The 22139-nt window shown below is 35.6% G+C and overlaps 1 protein-coding gene and 4 non-coding genes across 7 annotated transcripts; 1 reads left to right on the top strand and 4 right to left on the bottom strand.

Moving 5' to 3' along the window:
* Positions 1-15817: 15817 nt before the first annotated feature.
* On the bottom strand, positions 15818-15909 carry LOC132629515 (small nucleolar RNA SNORD24). The gene has a single exon (XR_009578287.1). It is a non-coding gene; the product is annotated as a small nucleolar RNA SNORD24 (small nucleolar RNA).
* Positions 15910-15994: 85 nt separating this feature from the next.
* Positions 15995-16069, bottom strand: LOC132629638 (small nucleolar RNA R12). The gene has a single exon (XR_009578399.1). It is a non-coding gene; the product is annotated as a small nucleolar RNA R12 (small nucleolar RNA).
* Positions 16070-16705: 636 nt separating this feature from the next.
* Positions 16706-16797, bottom strand: LOC132629514 (small nucleolar RNA SNORD24). The gene has a single exon (XR_009578286.1). It is a non-coding gene; the product is annotated as a small nucleolar RNA SNORD24 (small nucleolar RNA).
* Positions 16798-16908: 111 nt separating this feature from the next.
* Positions 16909-16985, bottom strand: LOC132629639 (small nucleolar RNA R12). The gene has a single exon (XR_009578400.1). It is a non-coding gene; the product is annotated as a small nucleolar RNA R12 (small nucleolar RNA).
* A 718-nt stretch (positions 16986-17703) lies between these two features.
* On the top strand, positions 17704-20388 carry LOC132626510 (zinc finger BED domain-containing protein RICESLEEPER 3-like). 3 transcript variants are annotated; one of them, XM_060341427.1, is made up of 3 exons: positions 17704-17829; positions 18206-19735; positions 19824-20388. In XM_060341427.1, exons 2-3 carry the CDS (start codon positions 19204-19206, stop codon positions 19883-19885), a joined length of 594 nt encoding a protein of 197 aa, XP_060197410.1. In that variant the 5' UTR covers positions 17704-17829; positions 18206-19203; the 3' UTR covers positions 19886-20388. The 3 variants fall into 3 exon arrangements, with proteins under 3 accessions (XP_060197410.1, XP_060197408.1, XP_060197409.1); XM_060341425.1 differs by having other exon boundaries at positions 17741-17851; XM_060341426.1 differs by lacking the exon at positions 17704-17829 and having other exon boundaries at positions 17860-19735.
* Positions 20389-22139: the final 1751 nt, after the last annotated feature.

The following is a 22139-nucleotide window of genomic DNA, read 5'->3' as shown; positions in this document are numbered from 1 at the left end:
ATTTGTGCTATCTTGTTGTTGTTCATTATTTATATGTATTTGGTTTATTAAGTTTAATATTTCTATGGATTATGTTTTTTACTAGTTGTACCTTTTTCCCTATAATGTAATCTTCACCTTTATGTACTAATTTATTTGTGTTTCTTTGTGAAATTTTCAATTAATAATAGACTTTAACAATAAACTTTGAAGAATTAAAAACATGCCAAACTAATTCAAATTTATGACTTCATCATAAAATAAAAATATAAATTAATAGCCTTGGTCCGAAACGTAAATGACCCATAATCTAAGACAGTGAGCCTAAATAGACCCTAATCGTCATCAGAATAGAAGTCCTCAATATCATCCTCAGAACGATATTGGCGGTCTCTTAACACACATCTTTTTTCAGGAGATGTTAGTTCTCTACCGGTTGATGATGCTTGTTCTTCGGCCAACTTTAGCATGTAAAATCTATAACATCTTGCCAGCATTCTGTTGTTTTCTTTTCTAATCCTTTGTACGGCCATCTTGCAAGTAGTTGGACCTACTCGAGGCATGGTTATTGAGTACCTTGATGGGATTAGAGCGTTGAGATTTTCCAAGTCACAAACAAGACGTTCTGATTCGGCAATCCGATGTGACCATTCTCGGCGTAAACCGCAATAATATTCTCGCGGATCTGAATATTTCACACTGCAAAAATCATCATTACGCTCTATAAGAAGGTGCGGATTTAGCTCATGTAGTTTGAAATCATTCGTATCACTCGAAAAACTGCTATGATTTGAACTCTCATCATCACTGCTATTTGGTTCTTTTGGAAGGAGTAAAGACCAAGCTGAGTTTCTACTACTCGACATTGAATACGTTGTAGTCTAATAACAAAAGAAAGGGCTACTAATATAGTTGCAAACCCTCATGTACCCTTGGGGGGGGAGGGGGAGGGGGGTCTTTATGACCCTACCTACTTACCTTATTATAAGAAAAATATTAATCTTCATCGGACATTTCACAGTCCGAATCCCATATCTAAATCTTGTGCTACTATGTATACCATATTCTACCTATGGTAACACATTTGCATCTGATTGTTCTCTTCGCGAAAACGATTAAGAGCAAAATTAAACTCTTGTGGAGTTCCGCGAGGCATTGACATAGCACGTTTTTTTGGGCGTTTAAGCCCTATTGAAGCTAACTTTTGCTCCAGTGCTTCAGCCTCCCCAATACGCCAATTCCACTCTTCTCTCATTGTTTTATTGTATTCTTGATTGTATCTTTTGTTAGGGTTATTTGAGTAATGAAAATCATCATCATCTAGTTCCCATGTCCTACCCATTGCTTCACATATATTTGCTGGGGTAAAATATGTGATGGAATCAAGATTACCAAATTGGGTGTAGAATGTCATGATAACTCGTTTTAAAGTGAATACTAGTTGTTTGTCAATCATGTTATATATAGTACAGCATTTTTTGACCGTTTATTTGAATTTAATTCATATTACACAATGTTTCAATGCGCAATAGAACATGATTTGACAACACATCATGCATGCCAATTTCAGCTTTTTTATGACACGTAAAGGACTGATTTGACAATACAATGTTGTATTTTTGATCGTTTATTTGAATTTAATTTATTTTATGCAATGTTTCAATGAGCAATAGAACATGATTTGACAACACATAATGCATGCCAATTTCAGCTTTTTTATGACACGTAAATGACCGATTTGACAATACAATGCTGCATTTTTGACCATTTATTTGAATTTCATTCATATTACGCAATGTTTCAATGCGCAATAGAACATGATTTCACAACACATCATACATTTCAATTTCAGCTTTTTTATGACACGTAAAGGACCGATTTGACAATACAATGCTGCATTTTTGACCATTTATTTGAATTTAATTCATATTACGCAATGTTTCAATGAGCAATAGAAAATGATTTGACAACACATCATGCATGCCAATTTTAGCTTTTTTATGACACGTAAAGGACCGATTTGACAATACAATGCTGCATTTTTTACCATTTATTTGAATTTCATTCATATTACGCAATGTTTCAATGCGCAATAGAACATGATTTGACAACACATCATGCATGCCAATTTCATCTTTTTTATGACACGTAAAAGACCGATTTGATAATACAATGCTGCATTTTTGACCGTTTATTTGAATTTAATTCATATTACGCTATGTGTTTCTGTTACACCTCGGAATTTCGGGTTGTTGTGCGGTGAATAAACTAACGCAAGTCAAGGCGTATATGATGCCCTACAAGTAAGAAGGGATACTTAATGATTCTAATTAATATTCCAAAGACATTTGAGGAGAGAAGGAAGCTCGTTGGAGAAAGTTAAGGTAGAAAGTGCCTTACTCTGTGTACAAATGTACCAGCAGGTATTCCTGGCAATTTACGAGGTTAGAAGTTGAACGAATCAAATCGACGGAATCTGAACCGAATCGGGGAAACCTGCAGACACCAGACAGCGTCGACGGGCCGTCGACATGTCCACGAACCGTCAAAACGCCTCGTCAATAGGTTTCTGCAAGCTGAAATTTGCAGGCGCAATTCAACAGGCAAGTCAACGGACCGTCGACCCGGCCGTCAAACCGCCTCCCTAGAATATTCTTGTTAGACCCCGTATTTTATACGTCGAGTTATTCGCGAAGGAATCGACGTGAGATAGAAACCTCGGATTTTTAATTTCTAAACTATAACTAATCGGTTATAAATTTTACTTAGCATAAAAATGTTATTGGAGGTTGGGAACTACTTAATTGTGGTGTTAAGTAAAAATTAGTGGCAACAATGAGCCAAAATGCATAATAACGTGCCATGTCCAAAAGATGACTCAAAGTCATCTAAAATAAGGTTATTATGGAAGACAAACAATTATGCATTTAAACATTAATTCATCCACTACACTTACATTGTATTGTGGACAACTAAATTGAAAGAAAATTTCATGTGAGGTTCGGCCAAGATGGCTGAAATTGGGGGAGAAAAAGTTGAGGAATGCATTTGAATATTGCAGGTATCCATTATTTTATGAAGGCATGCATTATTTTATGAAGACATACAAGTTGGATGAGTCATAGCACATTTAAATATTGACCATTCATCCTTGTATGATTGCAAGGGACAAAGGTTAGTGTATGATTCATTCACTACACATGCAATTGTATTGTAAACAATTAAAAAGGAAAGGAAAAAGGAGAGACAAGGGGGGGTTCGGCCAACACTTAGCCGAAAGTAGTAGAGAAAGAAAATGAAATTTAATGCAAAGTTAATTGAGTGCTCAATGTCATGAGTGGAGCATGTGTTGTGTCCAACTTGTAGGAATCTTAGTTTAATCAAATGGAAGACTAAGAGAGATCATCTTCTCATTTCAACTTCACAACACAAAAATAGAAAACTTGAAGCCTAGAGAGAGAAGCTCTCGGCCAAGAGGGCTGATTTTGAGCTCTTTGAGTGTTGATCAAAAAATAATTTCTTCAATTATTTCAACTCTTTAGAAGGTCCCTAGAAACGTGAAGATAGTCATTGGAGCAACAAGAACCATTATCATTTCAATTCACAAACTCTAGCCAAGTTGAGAAGTCGGATTGTCAAGGTAAGATCTAACTTTCTTTTACATGTGTTAAGGGTGATGTAGATGTGTAAATATAAGTTGTATGCATGAAATGATGTGTGTTGATGTTGGAACATGATAGTAGCCATGGAGTTATATATGTTGATGTTCAAGTATGGTTGTAACTTGATGAACATGAATTGCATGCATAAAGTCATGAATGTTGGTGTTGGAATGTTAATGTGGTCATAGGGACTGTTTTAGTGGAAATGGTGGACTGATTTTCTTTAGTAATTATGGTTGATGCTATCATAAATTTCATGGTAAAAAGAATGAAATGAATTGGAAGGTTAAAGGTGAAGTTGTGTTAGTATGAATATAAATTGAATCCATGAGATTTCGTGTGTGATGTTGAAGCATGTTGAAACCGTGTAGGGACTGTTTTGTGTGGAAGATAATGAACTGATTTTACTTGATATTTTGATTGTTGTTGTCGTGAGTTTTATGATGGAAATGAAGGTGTTTAATGGTTGGAGTTGAAACTAAAATCGTTTGTGGGTTGTTGTAAGGATTATAGTGATGACGATGTAGCTTAGTTGTGTATGAATTGATGATGTACATGTCGTGTGGTTTCTGGTCATAATTCACTGAAATTATATGAAAAGAATACATGAAATAATGTGTAAGAATCGTATGTGGTTTGCTTAATATGTTCGAAAACGTTTGCAAGAATTCCGAGCATCTTTATGTCGTTGGTTAGGGATTGTTTCGACACGTTGTTGTTGTTCTTATTGAGCTTGGAAGATTAATGATAATTAAGATTATGCATTGTGTGGTATGTTGAATGGGCTGTTATAAAATTGTTACATGCAAACGTTAAGGCTACAAACTATTTCGAATAACTTGAGAATGTAGTAACCGTATGTGAATCGCTATTGAATGTTGTGAATGTGGACTGTTTGGAATGTTGTGTGGGCTGTCCGGATTGGTATTGAACGTATAATTATTGATGTGGGATTGGTTGTATGTAGTTGGTTTAGCTACAATAGAAAACGTCGTCTAAACATCTAGAAAGGAGTTACTAACGTTAGAATACGTTTTGAATCTCCCCGTAGTTTAACCGTAGTTGTTGGCGTCTTAATATAGGTTGAAGTATTATTGGGCAGCGTATACATATTGTGTGACAAATAAGCGCTAAAGGTATGTGAAGCTAACCCTTCTTTCTTTTTGGCATGATCGTTGTGAAATGAATATACGATATATATATATATATATACGATTCCAAAGGAATTCCTATTCCTAGAACCACTAGGGTGGCTAATGATCTTGATTCTCATAACTTACATTTTATATATATTTTTTGATATGTACATATGATTTCAAAGTTACATTTTGATATAATCCACAGGGACATCCAAAAGGTAAATGATATGACTATTATTGAATTTGCGAATGATGGTTCGCGTTGACTATTCTATTGAGTCCTTAAAAACGTTTTGAATTGCATATAGTTTCTCACTACTCCGCTCGTGCATACCTCAATATATCTTTCACCGAGTCCCGGGCCGGGTATGTTATCGTGCACACTTCCACTGCATTGTTCACCGAGTCCCTCACTAGAGGGCCGGGTATGGTATATATATGTATTTGGTGTTATGCTGTGTTACGGAGTTATGCTGTGTTACGGAGTTATGCGGTGTTACGGAGTTATTATATTATGGAGTATGTTGTGTTATGGTGCCAGAGACGGGGTGGCGACCATGTTCACCGAGTTCCATAATGGGGCCGGATATGATATATGATATTGATGTGCTTGAGTTATGTTTCAAAAGCAAGTATTTGGTATTCTGGTTATAGTACTCGTTTCCTATACTTCTTATTTCAGTTATGATCCTGTTTACTGTATTTCATGCTTTACATGCTCAGTACATATCCCGTACTGACCCCCTTTCTTCGGGGGGCTGCGTTTCATGCCCGCAGGTGCAGATACTTGCTTTGGTGATCCACCAGCTTAGGATTTCCCTTCTGCTATCTTGGAGAGTTCCGTTGTTCCGGAGCCCAGACTTTGGTATAGATCCTTTTTGATCCAAATATATGCATATGTTGTTTAACGGTACGACGGGGCCCTGTCCCGTCAAATTTCACTGTTGAAACTCTTAGAGGTCTGTGGACATATGTGTGGGTTGTGTATGGGTTCTGTTCAGCTGTGTCTATATGATGTGTTGTGGTATGATGTTCGTCTATAGTGGCAGCCTTGTCGGCTTGCATATGATATTGATATGTGATGGCAGCCTTGTCGGCTTGCTTTTATATGTATAATTATGCGACAAATTTGAGACTATGGTTTGGTCGTTATATGTTCCATATTGTGTTTGTTGTGAACTGAACATATAGCCAAAGAGTGTGTATACGAGTGCCCGGTTCAGGTACTTAGTCACGGCCTACGGGGTTGGGTCGTGACAATTCCAGTCCCAGCTATAAATATTCGGCCTTTGGTCATAATTTTCAGATTTCACCTCTCTCCAAGTCCTGAAAATTCTAGAATACTCTCCATATCATATTATCACAAATCCAAGAACAATTGAAGAGTAAGCACCAAGAAATTATTAGAATCAAGTGCAAGGATGTTCAATAGGGCTTGTGGAAACCAAGAATCTCTTTGGTATTGAAGGAGGGTTTTCTCTCAAGTGGAGTATTTTCATCCAAAGCCCATTCCTATGTGATCAAAGGTGAGTTTCACATTAATTCGTGTCACTAAAAATATTGGGTAGTTAAAAGGCTTGGATTATAGAAGAAAGTAGAGTATGAAGTTCAAATATGGAAATAGTAGAATTCTTGAATGGTAATTTGACTTGAGTCACAGTTCTTGACATACCATGAGTGTAATCTTGTTGTGAATGATGCAAATGATGTTAAAGGAGTGTTATATGAGAATGAATATTAAGTTGTGTTGCAATTATGATTAGGGGTGACTTTGAAAGGGAATGTTGGGAATTGAATAATGTTTAACTTGATGAAGTTTATTGATTGTAATATCGTGGATGTTATTATCGACGTTTGGGAGTTATTATATTATATGGAGAAGTTGTATAACCAAAGGAGATGCTTCCCAATTTTAGTTAGCTTCAGCTTAAGCTTAAGTATGTTTCCGATTATCTAATCCTATTATGAATTCTCTTAAATGTAAAATCATGAACATTAGAGGAAAGCGTTTAATTGATAAAGTTAGAGAGACGTAAAGGTATGTGAGGCTAGTCCCCTCTTTTCCAAAGGCATGATTCTTATATATATATATATGGTGACTTCTTCCCGATAATTTCCATGACCTTCTTACATTCCAAAAGATGAAAGCTATAGAGTATTAACAGTTTCCCAAGATATAGAGATGAGATATGTTCCGTGATAATGATATGATGCTATTATGATGCTAATGATCTTGACATGATTCCTTGATGCTATTCATTATTGATTCCCTCGCCTTATAATGCTAGTTCCTTCAAGGTGAGACATGAAGATCATGACTACTCCAAAATAGAATCGGGGGTTCTCGACCTTACGTCACCCCGATAGAGTTGTAGTATTTAATTAATTTCTAATACATGCATTATGATAAGTATATAATGATGAGATTACACCATTCCTAGTTGGCCGAAAATGACACCGCTAAGGCGAGCGGCTTATGATTACACCGTACCTAGTTGGCCGGACATGACACCGCTAAGGCGGGCGGTTTATGATTACACTGTGCTTAGTTGGCTGGACATGACACCGCCAAGGCGGGCGGTTTATGATTACACCGTGCCTAGTTGGCCGGACATAACACCGCTAAGGCGGGCGGCTTATGATTACACCGTGCCTAGTTGGCCGGACATGACACCGCTAAGGCGCGCGGCTTATGATTACACCGTGCCTATGTGGCCGGACATGACACCACTAGTGGACGGCGTGCGATAGTTACCTGGACGCGGGTTAACGATGACGGTATATTTGATATGCATAATATGTGTTTTCCTTTAAAAGTTAAGCAGGCATAGTATTCCCCCTAAGAGGCAATTGACGTTCAGGCTATATCTTCGCCTCATGTTTCATTATTTCTTTATTATGCTAGTATTATTCATGCATTATATACTCGGTACATTTTTCGTACTGACGTCCTTTTCTTTTTGGACGTTGTGTTCATGCCCACAAGTAGTGTTACACCCCGGAAAATTTCGCGTTACTAAGGCCGCAGACAGCTTAATGTGAGCTCAAGGAGGAGCAAACATTACAAGTATAAAGGATGAAATTCTACTGTATTAGCATGAGGATTGCATGAGTATGATATTTGGAATTCGTACAATATGATTGGAATGATACGTTAAAAGATATATAGCCCTCGTAACCGTAAGCTGAGGTGGGGCTCACATGATGGGGTTTTTATAAAGGACATATGACAAGTTATATAGACAATAAATGTGAAGTTAAACATAACTCAAGAAGGACCCCTGAGCCAAATCCAAGTGTAAGCCCTCCAAAAAGAAATTTTTAGGTTACGTTTTCGGGTGATCTGATTTCGTGAGGCCATAACCCAATCATTATTTGGGCATTTGGGAAAAATCCAAAAATTAAAGTTGTAGATAATTGAAATACCTTTCCAACCATAGGTTGTGGGCCTTCACACGACATAGGGATAAAAAGTTATGGACGTTTTAAGGCGGAAAGGTCAAGCTGGGCAGTGGGCTCGGCTCAAACCGACTCAAGGTCGGTGGGAACCGACCCATGACCCCTATATAAGGGCCAAATTCGTGCAATTTCTTGACATTTAACCCCGAAAAGACCTGAACATTTTAGAGAGAGGGAAGAGAGCCCTTAGAGAGAGAAACCAAGTTTTGATCAAGTTCGAGGTCCCGAATCCCGAGGCTCGTGAAGAGTAAAGTGCAGTACAAGTTGTTGCCATCGTTTTAGCTAAAAGTTGAACTTGGGGGATGTTGGTTTCGTGGTGACTGCTCATATAAGGTATGTTTAAGATGTTAATGATGTTCTTACCATGATCATTGATAGATTTGACGGGTTAGAATAGAGAAAATGACGTTTAAAGTTCGGTTATCATTTTTGGATATCAAATAACTTGGGGGCTGTTTTGGTATGATTAAATGGATAAAGTTAGTTGGATATTGATATAAAATGATTGTTGATGTTGTTGATAAGTTGTTGTTCTTGAATTTGTGAGAATAAAGTGTATGAAGATATTGTATACTAAGCGTATACTGGGCTGTTTTGGTGTATATCTTTGGGAGTTGATGCTTTGAGTTTAAAGAGGCTTATATGAGATGGTTGTTGTTGTTGTTGGTTTCTGATTGTGTTGTTAAATTGAATTGGAATTAGAGGGAAGCGAAGATTACAGGGAAAACGCTACCCGAATTTACGGAAGTTAATTACGAACTTAGAGAAGTATATGAACCTTTTTCAAGTTGTCTACGGTTTCCTTTACCTTAATTGTAGATTGGACAGTGTTTGGAAGCATAAGTTAAGCTAATCAAGTAAGCGACAAAGTATGTAAGGCAAACCTTTCTTCTTTTAGCATGATCCTTGTTGTTATTCGTTCTATATGTACTCCATATGATTCCATTCTTAGACGAGCAAAGTCTAAATGTTTCTTATGACGGCTTATTGATATTGTACTCCTATTCTGTTCCAAAGGGAACACCCATAAGGTGCCAAGTTGAGTTGTGTATATGGTTTTACTAACAATTTCGAGGAAATGAGTTTTATACTAAAGGAAACATAAAGTTTGAATTTCAAAACCACTCCGAAGGGGGTGCGAGATTTTACTACTTCATTTCATTTACGATTTATGTTTACATTCCATAGCATCATCCCTTTGTATTGACATGATCATTTATTCTTGGGTAAGGCAATAAGATGAAATTGAGTAGAATATAGGTAGTAAGAATTTCATAACAATTCTACCCTCAAACCTGGAAGTATGTCCTCCTGAGTCTAGTGAGATACAAATTTGATAACTTCTTATGAAAGACTAAGGCTAATAACTGGATTGTGATGAATTGATTAGTGACTTATGATATGAATTGAAATTGATATTTGTGGATTGAGTTTGTGTTGACATGATGGTGATATTAAGCCGGAAGTGACTGGTCGAAGGGGCCATCATTATTAAGCCGGAAGTGGCTACCCGAAGGGGCCATCATTATTATGCCGGAAGCGGCCGTCTGAAGGGACAATTGTAATACTAGCCAGAAGCGGCTGTCCGAAGGGACCATTCTGTTAACATGTCGAAAGCGGCATATGTGTTGGATTGCATTATTTACTTAAAGATTGTTTTGAGACTTCGTGTGCACATTTATGTTTCTTCCAGCGAAGGCTGCAGGTATTGAGTTAGATTGTGATTTCTTCTCTCCTAAGTCAAACTATGATTACGATTTGTTACCACCTTACATACTCAGTACATTGTCCGTACTGACGTCCTTTTGTCTGGGACGCTACGTTCATGCCTGCAGCCCCAGATTGTTTGGCAGGTTAAGTGTATAGCTAGGATGCGTGGATGTCAGCTGGGACTGGCAAGTTCCACCTCATTCTGGAGCTGTGCTGAGTCATGTATAGATATGTATGATTATGGGTATGTCAGGGCCCTGTCCTAACTTATAATGTTCAGTTTACTCCTTAGAGGCTTCTGCAGACAGTGTCTTGTGGTATGTTTGTCGACAAAGTGATGTCAGTTGTGGATTTTAAAAGAGTATGCATTTTAGATGATTTCAATTGGTTTAAAGTACTTATTTTATTGAAATGTTTCATAATGGTTACACAAATAATGATTTCGATTTGGAAAAGTTTTATGTTCTTACAAGTTTTTTTTTTTTTTTTAAATGACAGGTTTTGATAGAGCGAATGTCTGAGGGTTCACTCGACTCTGATGAGAGTCGGGTGCCTGTCATGCCTACCATTGTTAGGGTGTGACAAGTAGGCGGGGAGGCGGCCCAGATTTATAGAAGCTACTCAGCAGATTTATAGGAGCACTCCACTACTCCGGAGGTGCTACTTATGGTCATATTATTTTGTGTATATATTTGGGTATGACGGGGTCTTGTCCCATCCTTATGTCTCATTACTCTAGTAAAGGCTCGTAGATATGAATGCGTGGGTAGTTGTTGTCTTATGGATGCTTCAGTGTATATTCTTGTATATCTTTTTGCAGTCGTGAGGGCTTATGTATATTTATGTATTGCCTTGGGAATTATATGTGGCCAGAATGATTATGATGACTAGCGTAATGAGTGGTGCTCGGTAGTCAGCTCTGGCTACCCGTCATGGCCCCTAGACGGGTCGTGACAGTTTCAATGCGCAATAAGGGTCAATATGAATATATTTAAGAAGAATGTTGGACGAGGTAAAAAATCATCCATTTCATAAGTTTAAGTCTCTTAAATCACTCAAAAAACCTCTCTTAAGTCCTACAAAAAAAGGCTCAAGATATTCCCCCAGTTAAGGTTTCAATACATTGGGATGGTATTATCCTTAATGACAATAGTACAATTCATTACAATAAAAGACCAAACGCTCATGTTAAATGTCCACTTGAAATGTCTTATGAATCACTAGTCACTTACATATATGAAAAAACGAAGGTTAGTACAGTTGAGTGTGAAATCTCTATAACAGGCAGATATCCACAATCAGTTTCCAATGGTATAGTGCTTTATGGTAGGCATTATATCAATGATGATGATTCTTTGACGGATTATTTGAATGCGCCAGAAGAATTAAAACATTTATTCGCCCTTAATGTTCTTGAGATGTATGTTGAAAAGGTACCCCGAGAGGTCCCGCAAAAACAGCCCAGTCAAGCTAACACATATGGAGATTTTAGTTCTTACGGGGGTATTTTGAGTGGCCAATTGCCGCTGGAAAATCTTACCCAACAATTAAATCAAACATGGTAAATATGCATTCTTATATTATTATTTTGTGCAATAGCACGTGTTTATTATATGTATTGGTAAATAACCATTTTTAAATCTTTGTAGGGGTTATAGACCTGATACGAGTAATATTGGGCAATCATCTCAATTTAGTGGAGCAACTCATTATTATCAGAACTCTCAGTTCAGTGGAGCTGATTATTATAATAATTCTCAGTTCAGTGGAGCTGATTATTATAATGATTCTCAGTTCGGTGCAGCTGATTATTATCAAAACTCGCCAGTGGTACCAACTGTGGATGAAAGGCAATCCTCTCAGTTTGGTGGAGTTGATCATTTTCCACACCATACTCATTATCAATATGTGTAGGGGTGTTTATTATATGTATTGGTAAATAACCATTTTTAAATCTTTGTAGGGGTTATAGACCTGATACGAGTAATATTGGGCAATCATCTCAATTTAATGGAGCAACTCATTATTATCAGAACTCTCAGTTCAATGGAGCTGATTATTATAATAATTCTCAGTTCAGTGGAGCTGATTATTATAATAATTCTCAGTTCGGTGCAGCTGATTATTATCAAAACTCACCAGTGGTACCAACTGTGGATGAAAGGCAATCCTCTCAGTTTGGTGGAGTTGATCATTTTCCACACCATGCTCATTATCAATATATGTATAGGTTCATCACCTTGATGTTAAATAATATATATATATATATATATATATATATATATATATATATATATATATATATATATATATATTTGAATTTGGAATTTAACATATGCTTTTTATCGTGGAGGAGGAGGCCTTAATTAGATGGCGCTGATTGTCCAAGTTATGTGAATACATCAGAGAGTGATGGCGATGAACTAGCTAATAATGCAGAGGTAACCGATGATGAAGATAGTGAAGGGGATGAATAAGATACGCATTTTAGTCCCCAGAAGCAACCAGAACCAACTCACCACCACGTACCACCTCCGATGGCGAAAAACCCAATTCCTGACAGCCCAATGCAGTGGCATTCCGACTATATTCCATAACTTGACAGTCTCCAAGGTCGTGAGGATGCATTTGTCTTCACAAAAGATGATGATCAAAGTTGCCAAAAAACGTGGATTGAACCAAAAAATCCCATGACTGATGAATGCGTCCTTGCAAAGGGAATGCAGTTCACATCAAAAACGATATTGCAACAGACTGTCAAAATGTATTGTATAAAGGATATGAGGGAGTTTAAGGTTGATGACTCAAACAAATCGGTATGGAGGCTGATTTGTAAGCAACATACTCAAGGCTGTCGGTGGTTGCTTCGGGGAATTGCTAAGCCTGATGGTCTATGGGCAATCACAAAATTCCACCCGAAGCACACTTGTGATATGGGACAAAGTCGAGCAGATCATTTTAATCTAGATATAAACATGATTGCTCATGTGTTACTTAAACACATAGAGGAAACTCCAAGGTAACTTATCTGACCGTTTACATATATATATATATATATATATATATATATATATATATATATATATATATATATATATATATATATATATATATATATATATTATAGCAATTAAAATATCATTGCTAAATGTTGTTTGTTTAAAATTATGCAGGATGCCTATCAAAACTTGTATTAGCATGGTCCACTCAAAATATGGTAAAATCATAAGTAAGAGAAAGGGATTTCTCGGGCGTAGACGTGCTTTTGAGATGATCTTTGGAACTTGGAAATCCTCTTTTCAGGCATTACCGGGGTATATGGCGGCTCTAAAACATGCTAATCCTAGCACTGTTGTACAGTGGCGGCTTTTAGAGGGCAAAATTTTCGACTTCGTCTTTTGGGCATTCAAACCAAGTATTGATGGTTTTGCTCACTGCCGGAATGTGATATCGATAGATGGGACGCATGTATATGGCGGATATGACATTAAGCTCCTAATTGCAGTAGGTATGGATGTCAATGGATCAATATTCCCTCTTGCTTTCGCAATTGCCGCCAATGAGAGCAACGAGACATAGGGGATGTTCTTGACTCATCTACAAACTCATGTTATTAAGGGTCGTCAGGGCATATGTGTCCTATCGGATCGTCATAAAGGCATATATGCGTACCCTGGAAAGGTGACAGCCTCCACATGCTTACCATCGATATTGTTTAAGACACTTAAAGGCTAATTTGCAAACAAAGTTTAGAAATAGCACTGTAAACAAATTGATGTGGGGGGCTGCGATGCAGCATCAACAAAGAAAATGAGCTGCAAAAATGGAACTGCTAAGGGAAGTGAGTGAAGAGGCATATGTTTGGTTGATGAAATTACAAGTTGAAAAATGGACACTTTATGCTGATGGAGGAAAGAGATGGGCATGCTCACAGCAAACAGCTTGGAGTCTTTCAATGGACTTCTCAAATCTACTCGAGGACTATCTGTCACCGCAATGGTAAGATTAGCTTTCAGGCAGGTCGTGGAGCAATTTGTGGATAGGACAAGGCAGGCCAGAGCTATATTAGCCGACGAGAGAACATGGATGTCAAAGGCCAACAAAAAAATGGAGCACCATAGAAGAAAGGCAGAGGGTCACCAAATGACCGAGTATGACGTCGTTCAACGAGTGTATGAAGTTAGAACGGGTTATTGCGACAGCAAAGGAGGAAACAAACATAGCGTTACTGAGCGTACAAAATCATGCACTTGTGGTAAGTGGCACACGTATCACATGCCATGTTCTCATGCAGTCAAGTGCTTTGAGAGAATGGCCAGAAATGTAACTGATTATGTGGCGGAGGAATATAAGGTCATAAAATACCTTAAAACATATTCTGGCCACTACCGTCCCCTTGGTGATCAAGCTTATTGGCTAGCCGCGCCGTTTTCTATGATTGTGAACAAGAACCATATCCGTAAATTGGGAAAAAACAAGTTAACCCGTTATCACAATCAAATGGATGTTAGCGAAAAAACTTACTCTCGCAAGTACTCGACATGTAAGCAATTTGGGCATAATAAGCGTTCATGTGAGCAAAAAAAAAAACCCGTGGTGGCAGCACATTTAGAAGTAGAAGAGTATCTAGAACTTGATTTTTTTTAAGTCTATGTAATTTAATGATGTATTTCGTTGTTAATGGAATGAAATATTTTTCAATTATTATGAACCTCTCGTATTGAATTAATTATTTTTAAATATCATATTAATTTTTGCACATTCAAAAGGTGTGATTTACACAATACAATAACAAAATAAAAAAGACATAAAAGAAAAAAAACTAATACAAAGCAGAGTAATTTATTCTATTCTATCTTTCTTGAACCAAAAAACTACTTTCATAGCTTTGAGAGTAAAACAAAAGAGATTAATCAAAACCCTATAAAATATGACACTTAAACTTAAATATAATAAATTTTCAAATGTACTTGAGAGCACTTTACAACCTCTAAAACAACGATCCAAATGTATATATGTATACTTGGTATAATGAGTCAATATTATTGTACACTAAAAAAAATATAAAATTCTATATAAAATATTTATATTTCGATATTTTGAAACTTGATTAATCTTCGGTCAAAATACAAAAAAATCTTAATTTTGAGTTTGAATTCCAAAGAATAACGGTTGGGGCCGAGAGTTTTTGGTATGAGTTGGACAAAAGTGTAAATGTACGCTTTGACTCTTTCACGCAGATCACGCACATGATCTCTGCATGAAGCCTAGCTTAATTCTTTTTTTTAATGGATTAGTTTGATCCCATAATTTATTTTTTTGTTACAAATGTGCCAGGTCTGAGTTAAATGGTTAATAGTGTTTTATATTAAAGAATAAGAAATATTTTAATTCAAAGTCTTTGTAAGGAAAATGTAAGTTAGAATATGTACAAGTTTGACAGACTTTTGTTGAAATAAAAAGAAGATTGATGACTATACTATGTAATTTTTCTGAATTGAGTTAAAATTTGAAAAATTGACTATATTTTTTCCGCTTATCCTTGTGAGAATTCTTTGATTTAGGATAGCTATGCATTTTATAAAGGATTTAGGAATGTTTACTACTTGCCTTTTCTTAGCATATTTTCACATGTTCGACGGATCATATGGATTTTACAACACGGTGTAAATTAGATAATAATATTTTTTTCTATTTTAATGTATTATCTTTTTAGAGTTTATTTTATTAAAACGGTTTTCTATTTTGAAATGTCCTGTTTAAGAGTTAGGGAGTGAGGTGCTTGAATAAACTTTGAAATTGGTAACATTACGAGTTTAGGAACTAATGAGAGAAAATCTTGATATTGAAAACCAAAAGGCAACATGAGGCCACAGAGATCTTGGTGGATAAGGAATGATCACACGAAAATTTAATAAATTTTCTTCAAGAGTAGCAAATATTTTCTTACATCACCGGCCATTTTCGTTTGAAATATTGATTCAAAGAAAATAACAAAAATAGAAAAAATTAAATAAAGAGAAAGGGAAGTCGATTATGATCGTGATAAGTCAGAAGTAGCTGGTTGTAGTAATCATGTATATCAGTGGGAATCCGAATGATTTCTTTCATCACCCTTACACATCATAATCGAAACAGTCCGAATGTGGCTAATTTTTGAAAGATCAAATAAAATAAATGGTTCAAGTAAAAGCAAAAATAGATATCTACATTGTCACCAAAAAAAAAGAAGGATGATTCGGATTACTCGATGGAGAACATAATTATTCATATAATACTAGGTAAAGAGTGTACTATGTTGGTATGTTATTGTTGTAGTACTAGATTAAGAGTATAGGATACAAGAATCAAGGCAAGTATTTCTAATTTTCACACTAGAATTTAGAGTGTAATCAATTCCCTTGTAATTCATGAGTAATATGCGAATAAAAATTAGAATGAACTATTTACTATCTATGTAGCTTTTACATATACCACTTGTTTCTGAAAACTATCTATGTAGCTTTTACATTAACCATTTTACAGATTAGAGTCCTAATTTCTCTTTAAATCTGTTCAAAATAAAAAAATAAAAAAGATAATTGATATAGTATACATTTAAAACACCTAAATTGAAAGAGATGAAGCATGTATCATATCTACTTATAACTATTTCTTGGGAAAAAATTCGTCAAAATTTGAAAGCACTTGCCCCACAAATACAACCACACTAACAATAAAACCTTATATTTTAAAAGGAAAACAATTTAAAATTAAGGCCTCAGAGATCTTGGTGGATAAATAATCATCAGATGGAAATTTGATAAATTCCCATCAAGAGTAGCAAATATATCCTTACATCACCGGCCTTTTTTCTTTGAAAATCTCAATTTAAAGAAATCAAGAAAGTAAAACAAAAACAAGATAAACACATAAAATGAAATAAAGAGAAAAGAGGGAAATTCAGATTATTATGATGTGTAAGTCAGAAGTAGCTGGTTGTAGTAATCACGTATTAATTCAGTGGGAATCCGAATGATTTCTTCATCATTCTTACACGTCATAACCGAGTTGAAAGATCCAATAAAACAAATCATTTAAAGAAAAATAAATAAAGAAAGAAAGATGTATCTACCTTGTCACCGAAAAATCCTATTAGAAAAGGGATAGTTCGGAGCTAAAGGTAGACACATATATACAGGAATAGATATATATGCATTGTTTGCATATCGCCTAATGATAGATCCCATGACCAATTCTTCAATGAGTTCGATCAAGGAATTGCAATATTAGGCATCTAATGATTTTCTTTGAAAAAAAAAAAAAAAAAAACGAGAACTCATGAGAAACTAATTCATGAGTAAGAGAGAACACCAGAGACAGCAGACAAAAGGTAGAGTTATGGTTGAAGAGGGGGTTATCAGGTTTATTTATAGGAAGCAAGAAAAACCCTAGGGAGCGGTTTTATGTCAGTATTTATGTTTTAATGGACTGGATTGTTCTGGCCCGGTAAAAGGCATGGGCCGACGACCCCCATCATATATTTTAGTCCTTCAAGGGTCATTGCACTTGTGACCCCATTCTTTGGTGCTCTTTAATTTTCATCCCTTATAACAAATGCTCCCTCCGTCTTAATTTATATGATAATATTAGGGGTGTCAATTCTGGCCTAAAATGTGATGGCACGCCCAAATTTTATGGATTGAGCACTAGATAATTAGCATTGGACTGATTTTTAGCCCATTCATCAGAACCCATTTTTTAATTGATTGCCATTTCAGCCCAATATCCCAAGTCCAACTGTTGAAAACCCCTAAATTATTAGTCATTTCAGACTTCCTCTTTCCCTACTTTATTCATCATCTTCTTTCTCTCTCCCCTTCCACACTTTACCCCAGTTGGTAAAATTTCAACATACCCATGGTTTGATTTTTTTTTTTTTATTTTTTTTTTAGAGAAACAAAGAAATGTCAGCATACATATGTTTGCATATTTATATGATAAATTATGACTGTATTTGAGACATAAAGATGACAAAAGGCATATGATTTTCTCTTGGGTTCTATTTTTCTTTTTCTTTTTTCCAGTGTTATTTTTGTTCTTTTTTTTTTTGGCATCATTTGTGGGTTGCTGCTATTTTTTTGTGGGTGCTGGAAAATCATTGTCAAAGTTGGTTCTTAGGGAATTGAATTAGTTCTTGATTTATGTATCTCTGGAATATGTTATTATAGCAGTATACTTGGAATATATGCTAAGAGTTTCTTTCTTTTTTTGTAGATAGTCTTATGGATCATACTGAAGCGTGTAATAAAGTGACTCAAGAGAGCTTTTCAAGTTCATCAAAACGACGAAAAAACAAATCTGCACCGTGGGAGGGTTATGAGAAGTTGCCAAAGGATAGTAATACAGATAATAGATTAAGGGCAAAATGTAAAACTTGTGGAGATGTTTTTATGGCTGACTCAACTTCGGGAACTACAAATTTAAATCGCCATCGAGCTAAACACCTAAAAGAAGCAGCCTCTCAAGTTGTGCCAATAAATCACGAACAATATCGTGATAAGGTAAGAAAGGCTATAGTTAGACACAACTACCCGTTTTGTTTTGTGGAGCAGGAAGGGATTAGGGAGTTGCACGAATTTTTGAATCCTACTGTTAAGACCTTTTCAAGAAATACTGCAAGAGCCGACGTTAGTAAGTTGTATCAAAATCAAAAAGAAATACTCAAGAATAAACTTGCACTTATTCCAATTAGGATATGCTTGACAACTGATTTATGGTGTTCACTCATCCAAAATGGTTATATGTGTGTTACTGCTCATTATATTGATATAGATTAGGTTTTGCAAAAGAAAGTTTTGATATTTCGTCATGTTCCTCCTCCCCATATTGGTGCCGTTATAGGTCCAAAATTGATCAATATGCTTAAAGAATGGGGAATTGAGAAGAAGATGTTTTCTATAACGTTAGATAATGCGCGATATAATTAAGGTGTTGTAGATAGATTGATTGAATATCTTAAGTTGCTGGATTCTTTACTTAGCAATGGAAAATTTGTGCATATTCGATGTGCAAACCACATTTTAAATTTGGTAGGCAACACAGGTTTGAAAACAATTGAGCTCGCCATATTTAACGTTAGAGAAAGTGTAAAGTATGTTAAAGGTTCCGAGTCAAGAATTATAAAGTTTGTAGAGTGTATCAAGAACCTTGGCATAAAGTTGAAAGGGAAATTGCGTCAAGATGTACCGACTAGGTGGAATTCTACATATTTGATGCTTGATAGTGCTATACCTTACTGTCGAGCATTTTCTGATTTTAAGGTACTTGATAGTCAGTTTAAATGTTGTCCTTCTAAAGAGGATTGGGTTAATGTTGAAAGGATTGCTAAGTTTTTGAGGACTTTCTATGAAGTTACTACTTTGTTTTCAGGGAGTCAATATCCTACTGCCAATGTGTATTTTCATAAAGTTTGGAAAATTCATACGATGATAAGAGAAGCGATAGATAGTGAGGATCTTAATATCAAGGAAATGGCACAACTAAGTTTGTACTTGGAAGAGCCTGTGTTGGTTCGCAAAGGAAATGAAAATTTAGATGTGCTTAAATTTTGGAAAGATAATAGGATTAAATATCCGGAACTCTCATTGATGGCACGTGATTTGTTAAGTATTCCTATCACCAGTGTTTCATCCGAGTCCGCTTTTAGTGTTGGAGGTCGTGTTATTGGAAAATTTCAAACCTTTATTTTACCCAAGAATGCAGAAGCTAAGTTGTGTTCGCGAGATTGGCTTTATGGTCATCAAGGTAAAATATGATCAAAACTGTTATCTTGACATTTGTTTTATGCAATCTTTGTTGTAGCTTCATAATTTCTTTAATCTTCTTTGTTTAGCTTCTGATGACTCTGAAGAGGAAGATGACATTGCAATAGACATGGGGAAATTTGCTGCTTAACTTCCAGCTAGCTGATGTTTTTCTCAGTTTTCTTGACAGTGGAAGAAGAATGATGCTTAGAGGATGATGAGTAGTAGAGAAATGACCAGAACCTTTTCTCACAGTGATTATTATAGTTTTTATTACAAACATTGGTTTGGATGTTGTTGTTTGGTTGATTCTGAAGGATCTGAAAACATAGGGTTCTGTTGAAGTAACTAATGTTGCTTGGGAGAAATTGAAGAAACCAGCAAATAAGAGCACAAGGAGCATAGAGTTTCTTCCACCCATTTTCATCACCATATACTTTTCATCATTGTTTTGTTGACTTTTAATAGCCTCATCTCTTTTTCTTTTTTACCTGGTTCTTGTTCACTAACAAATTTGTAAGTCGTCTTACTCATGTTTACTGCAAAACCTTAATAAACTTATCACTGGAAGTTCTGCCTTTATTAAGGTTTGTATCCTTTATGCAAAGTTCTGCAAAATACATATGATACATGGCCTTAGTACTTTATATGTGAGTCGCATGTACTATAATTGTGTCTTTTGCAGATTCTTTAGTAACTGGTTTATGTGAAGCTTTCGTTTGATTGTATGAGTTTATTGATGGAGTTGATTAACTTTCCAAAAAAAAAAGAATTTGAAACTGATTAATTTTAGCAGAAAGGAATCAGTTTAAAAAAAATTGGGTCAAGATTAGGCGGGTCGTTACCCAGCCCATTTCAGCCCAATTATTTTTTGGGCCAATGTTAGCCCAACCCATCTAGTACTTCAGCCCATTTTGATTGGGCTGATTTCAGCCCAACCCGCCCTTTTGACACCCCTAATGATATAGTTTGACTAGACACGAAATTTAATAAAAAAAGTAAAACTTTTAAAATTTGTGGTCTAAAGCAAGTTATAGATATTTGTATGACTGTAAATCATTTCATTAAAGATAAAAGAGAAAGTTTTAAGTTAAATTATTTCTAACTATATAATTGTATAATTCTTTTTTAGACATATTAAAGAAGAAAATGTATCACATAAATTGGGAAGAGGGAGTAACTTTTTTGTGGGCATAAATTTATATTTTTGCATCATAATATCTCATAAGTTATGCTCTTAAAGAACTTATGTCCCGCTAGGTATAAGTTCGATCGCTAGAAGGCAAAAATTAAAGATATGCTTATTTGAAGGGGAAAACGTGCAATTTCTTCTTCCTTCAAAGTTTCCCATTTGGGATGCAAAGTATATTTACGTCACAATTTAGTCCTTCTCTTTTCTGATTTTATATTTTAGACCTCCACATGTCTGCGCACAATAAAATTTTCAACTACACTCGTAGAATTAGGCCAACAGATGTAAATAATGCCTGAAAATATGAGGATTAGGAAAGCTTGTGGTCAGGATAGTATGCTCATAGACGTTTGGAAGTTTCTTGAAGAGGTTGGAGTATAGTAGTTCACCAAACTATTCAATGTTAAACTAAGAAGTGGTAAGACGTCCCACGAGTGGAGAAAAAGTACGTTTATTTCAATTTATAAGAACAATTGAAATTCTCAAAGTCGTCCTGACTGTCGTAACATGTAACTTATGGGTCCTAAGATGAAATTCTATGAAAAAAAGTGGTAGCACGATAGTTGGAATACGACAAGAGTGACACAGAAACAATTTGAATTTACATCCGGTAGATATGCAAATTAGGTTATATCCTTATTAAGAAGTTTGGTCGAAATTATTGCAAAAGGAAGAAAGATCTACGCATGTGTTGATTGACATAAAAAGCTTACCATAGAGTACAATGGAAGGTCTTTTAGTGAATGGAGAAGAAAGGAACTCAAATTAAATATATAAATAACATAAAAGACATGTATGAAGGAGTCGTCACCAGCATGAGAATAATAGTAGAATATACAAAGGAGTTTGCGATAATAGTGGATCTATATCAGGGATCGACATTGAGCTTCTACTTATTTTTACAAGTTATGGATGAGCTTATCACCGCAAAATAAAGTTGAGGTTCCATGGTGTATGTTATTTGTTGACAACATTGTGTCAATTGACAAAACAAGCCAGGTGTCAATCAAAAAATTGAACCGTGGAGAATCACTTTAGAACGTAAGAGGTCGTTTGGTTTACAAAAAACTAATACCTAGATTATGATGTCAGAACTACAATATTAGAACTAAATAATAACAGGATTATTTAGTGGATATGCTTGTTTAATGTACTAAAAGTGAGATATACAAGATATAATATTAAATATTTATTTACTTATACACTAGATAAA

Source organism: Lycium barbarum, chromosome 2 (assembly GCF_019175385.1).
Source record: "Lycium barbarum isolate Lr01 chromosome 2, ASM1917538v2, whole genome shotgun sequence".
Taxonomy (NCBI): Eukaryota; Viridiplantae; Streptophyta; class Magnoliopsida; order Solanales; family Solanaceae; genus Lycium; species Lycium barbarum.
This window is presented reverse-complemented; position numbering and strand designations above follow the sequence as displayed.

Bases quoted from the DNA above. Each gene is read 5' to 3' on its own strand.
- LOC132626510 (XM_060341427.1), top strand. From the start codon at position 19,204: ATGCTTGATAGTGCTATACCTTACTGTCGAGCATTTTCTGATTTTAAG. The intron at 19,736-19,823 runs GTAAAATATGAT...TTCTTTGTTTAG, and splicing joins TTGGCTTTATGGTCATCAAG to CTTCTGATGACTCTGAAGAG.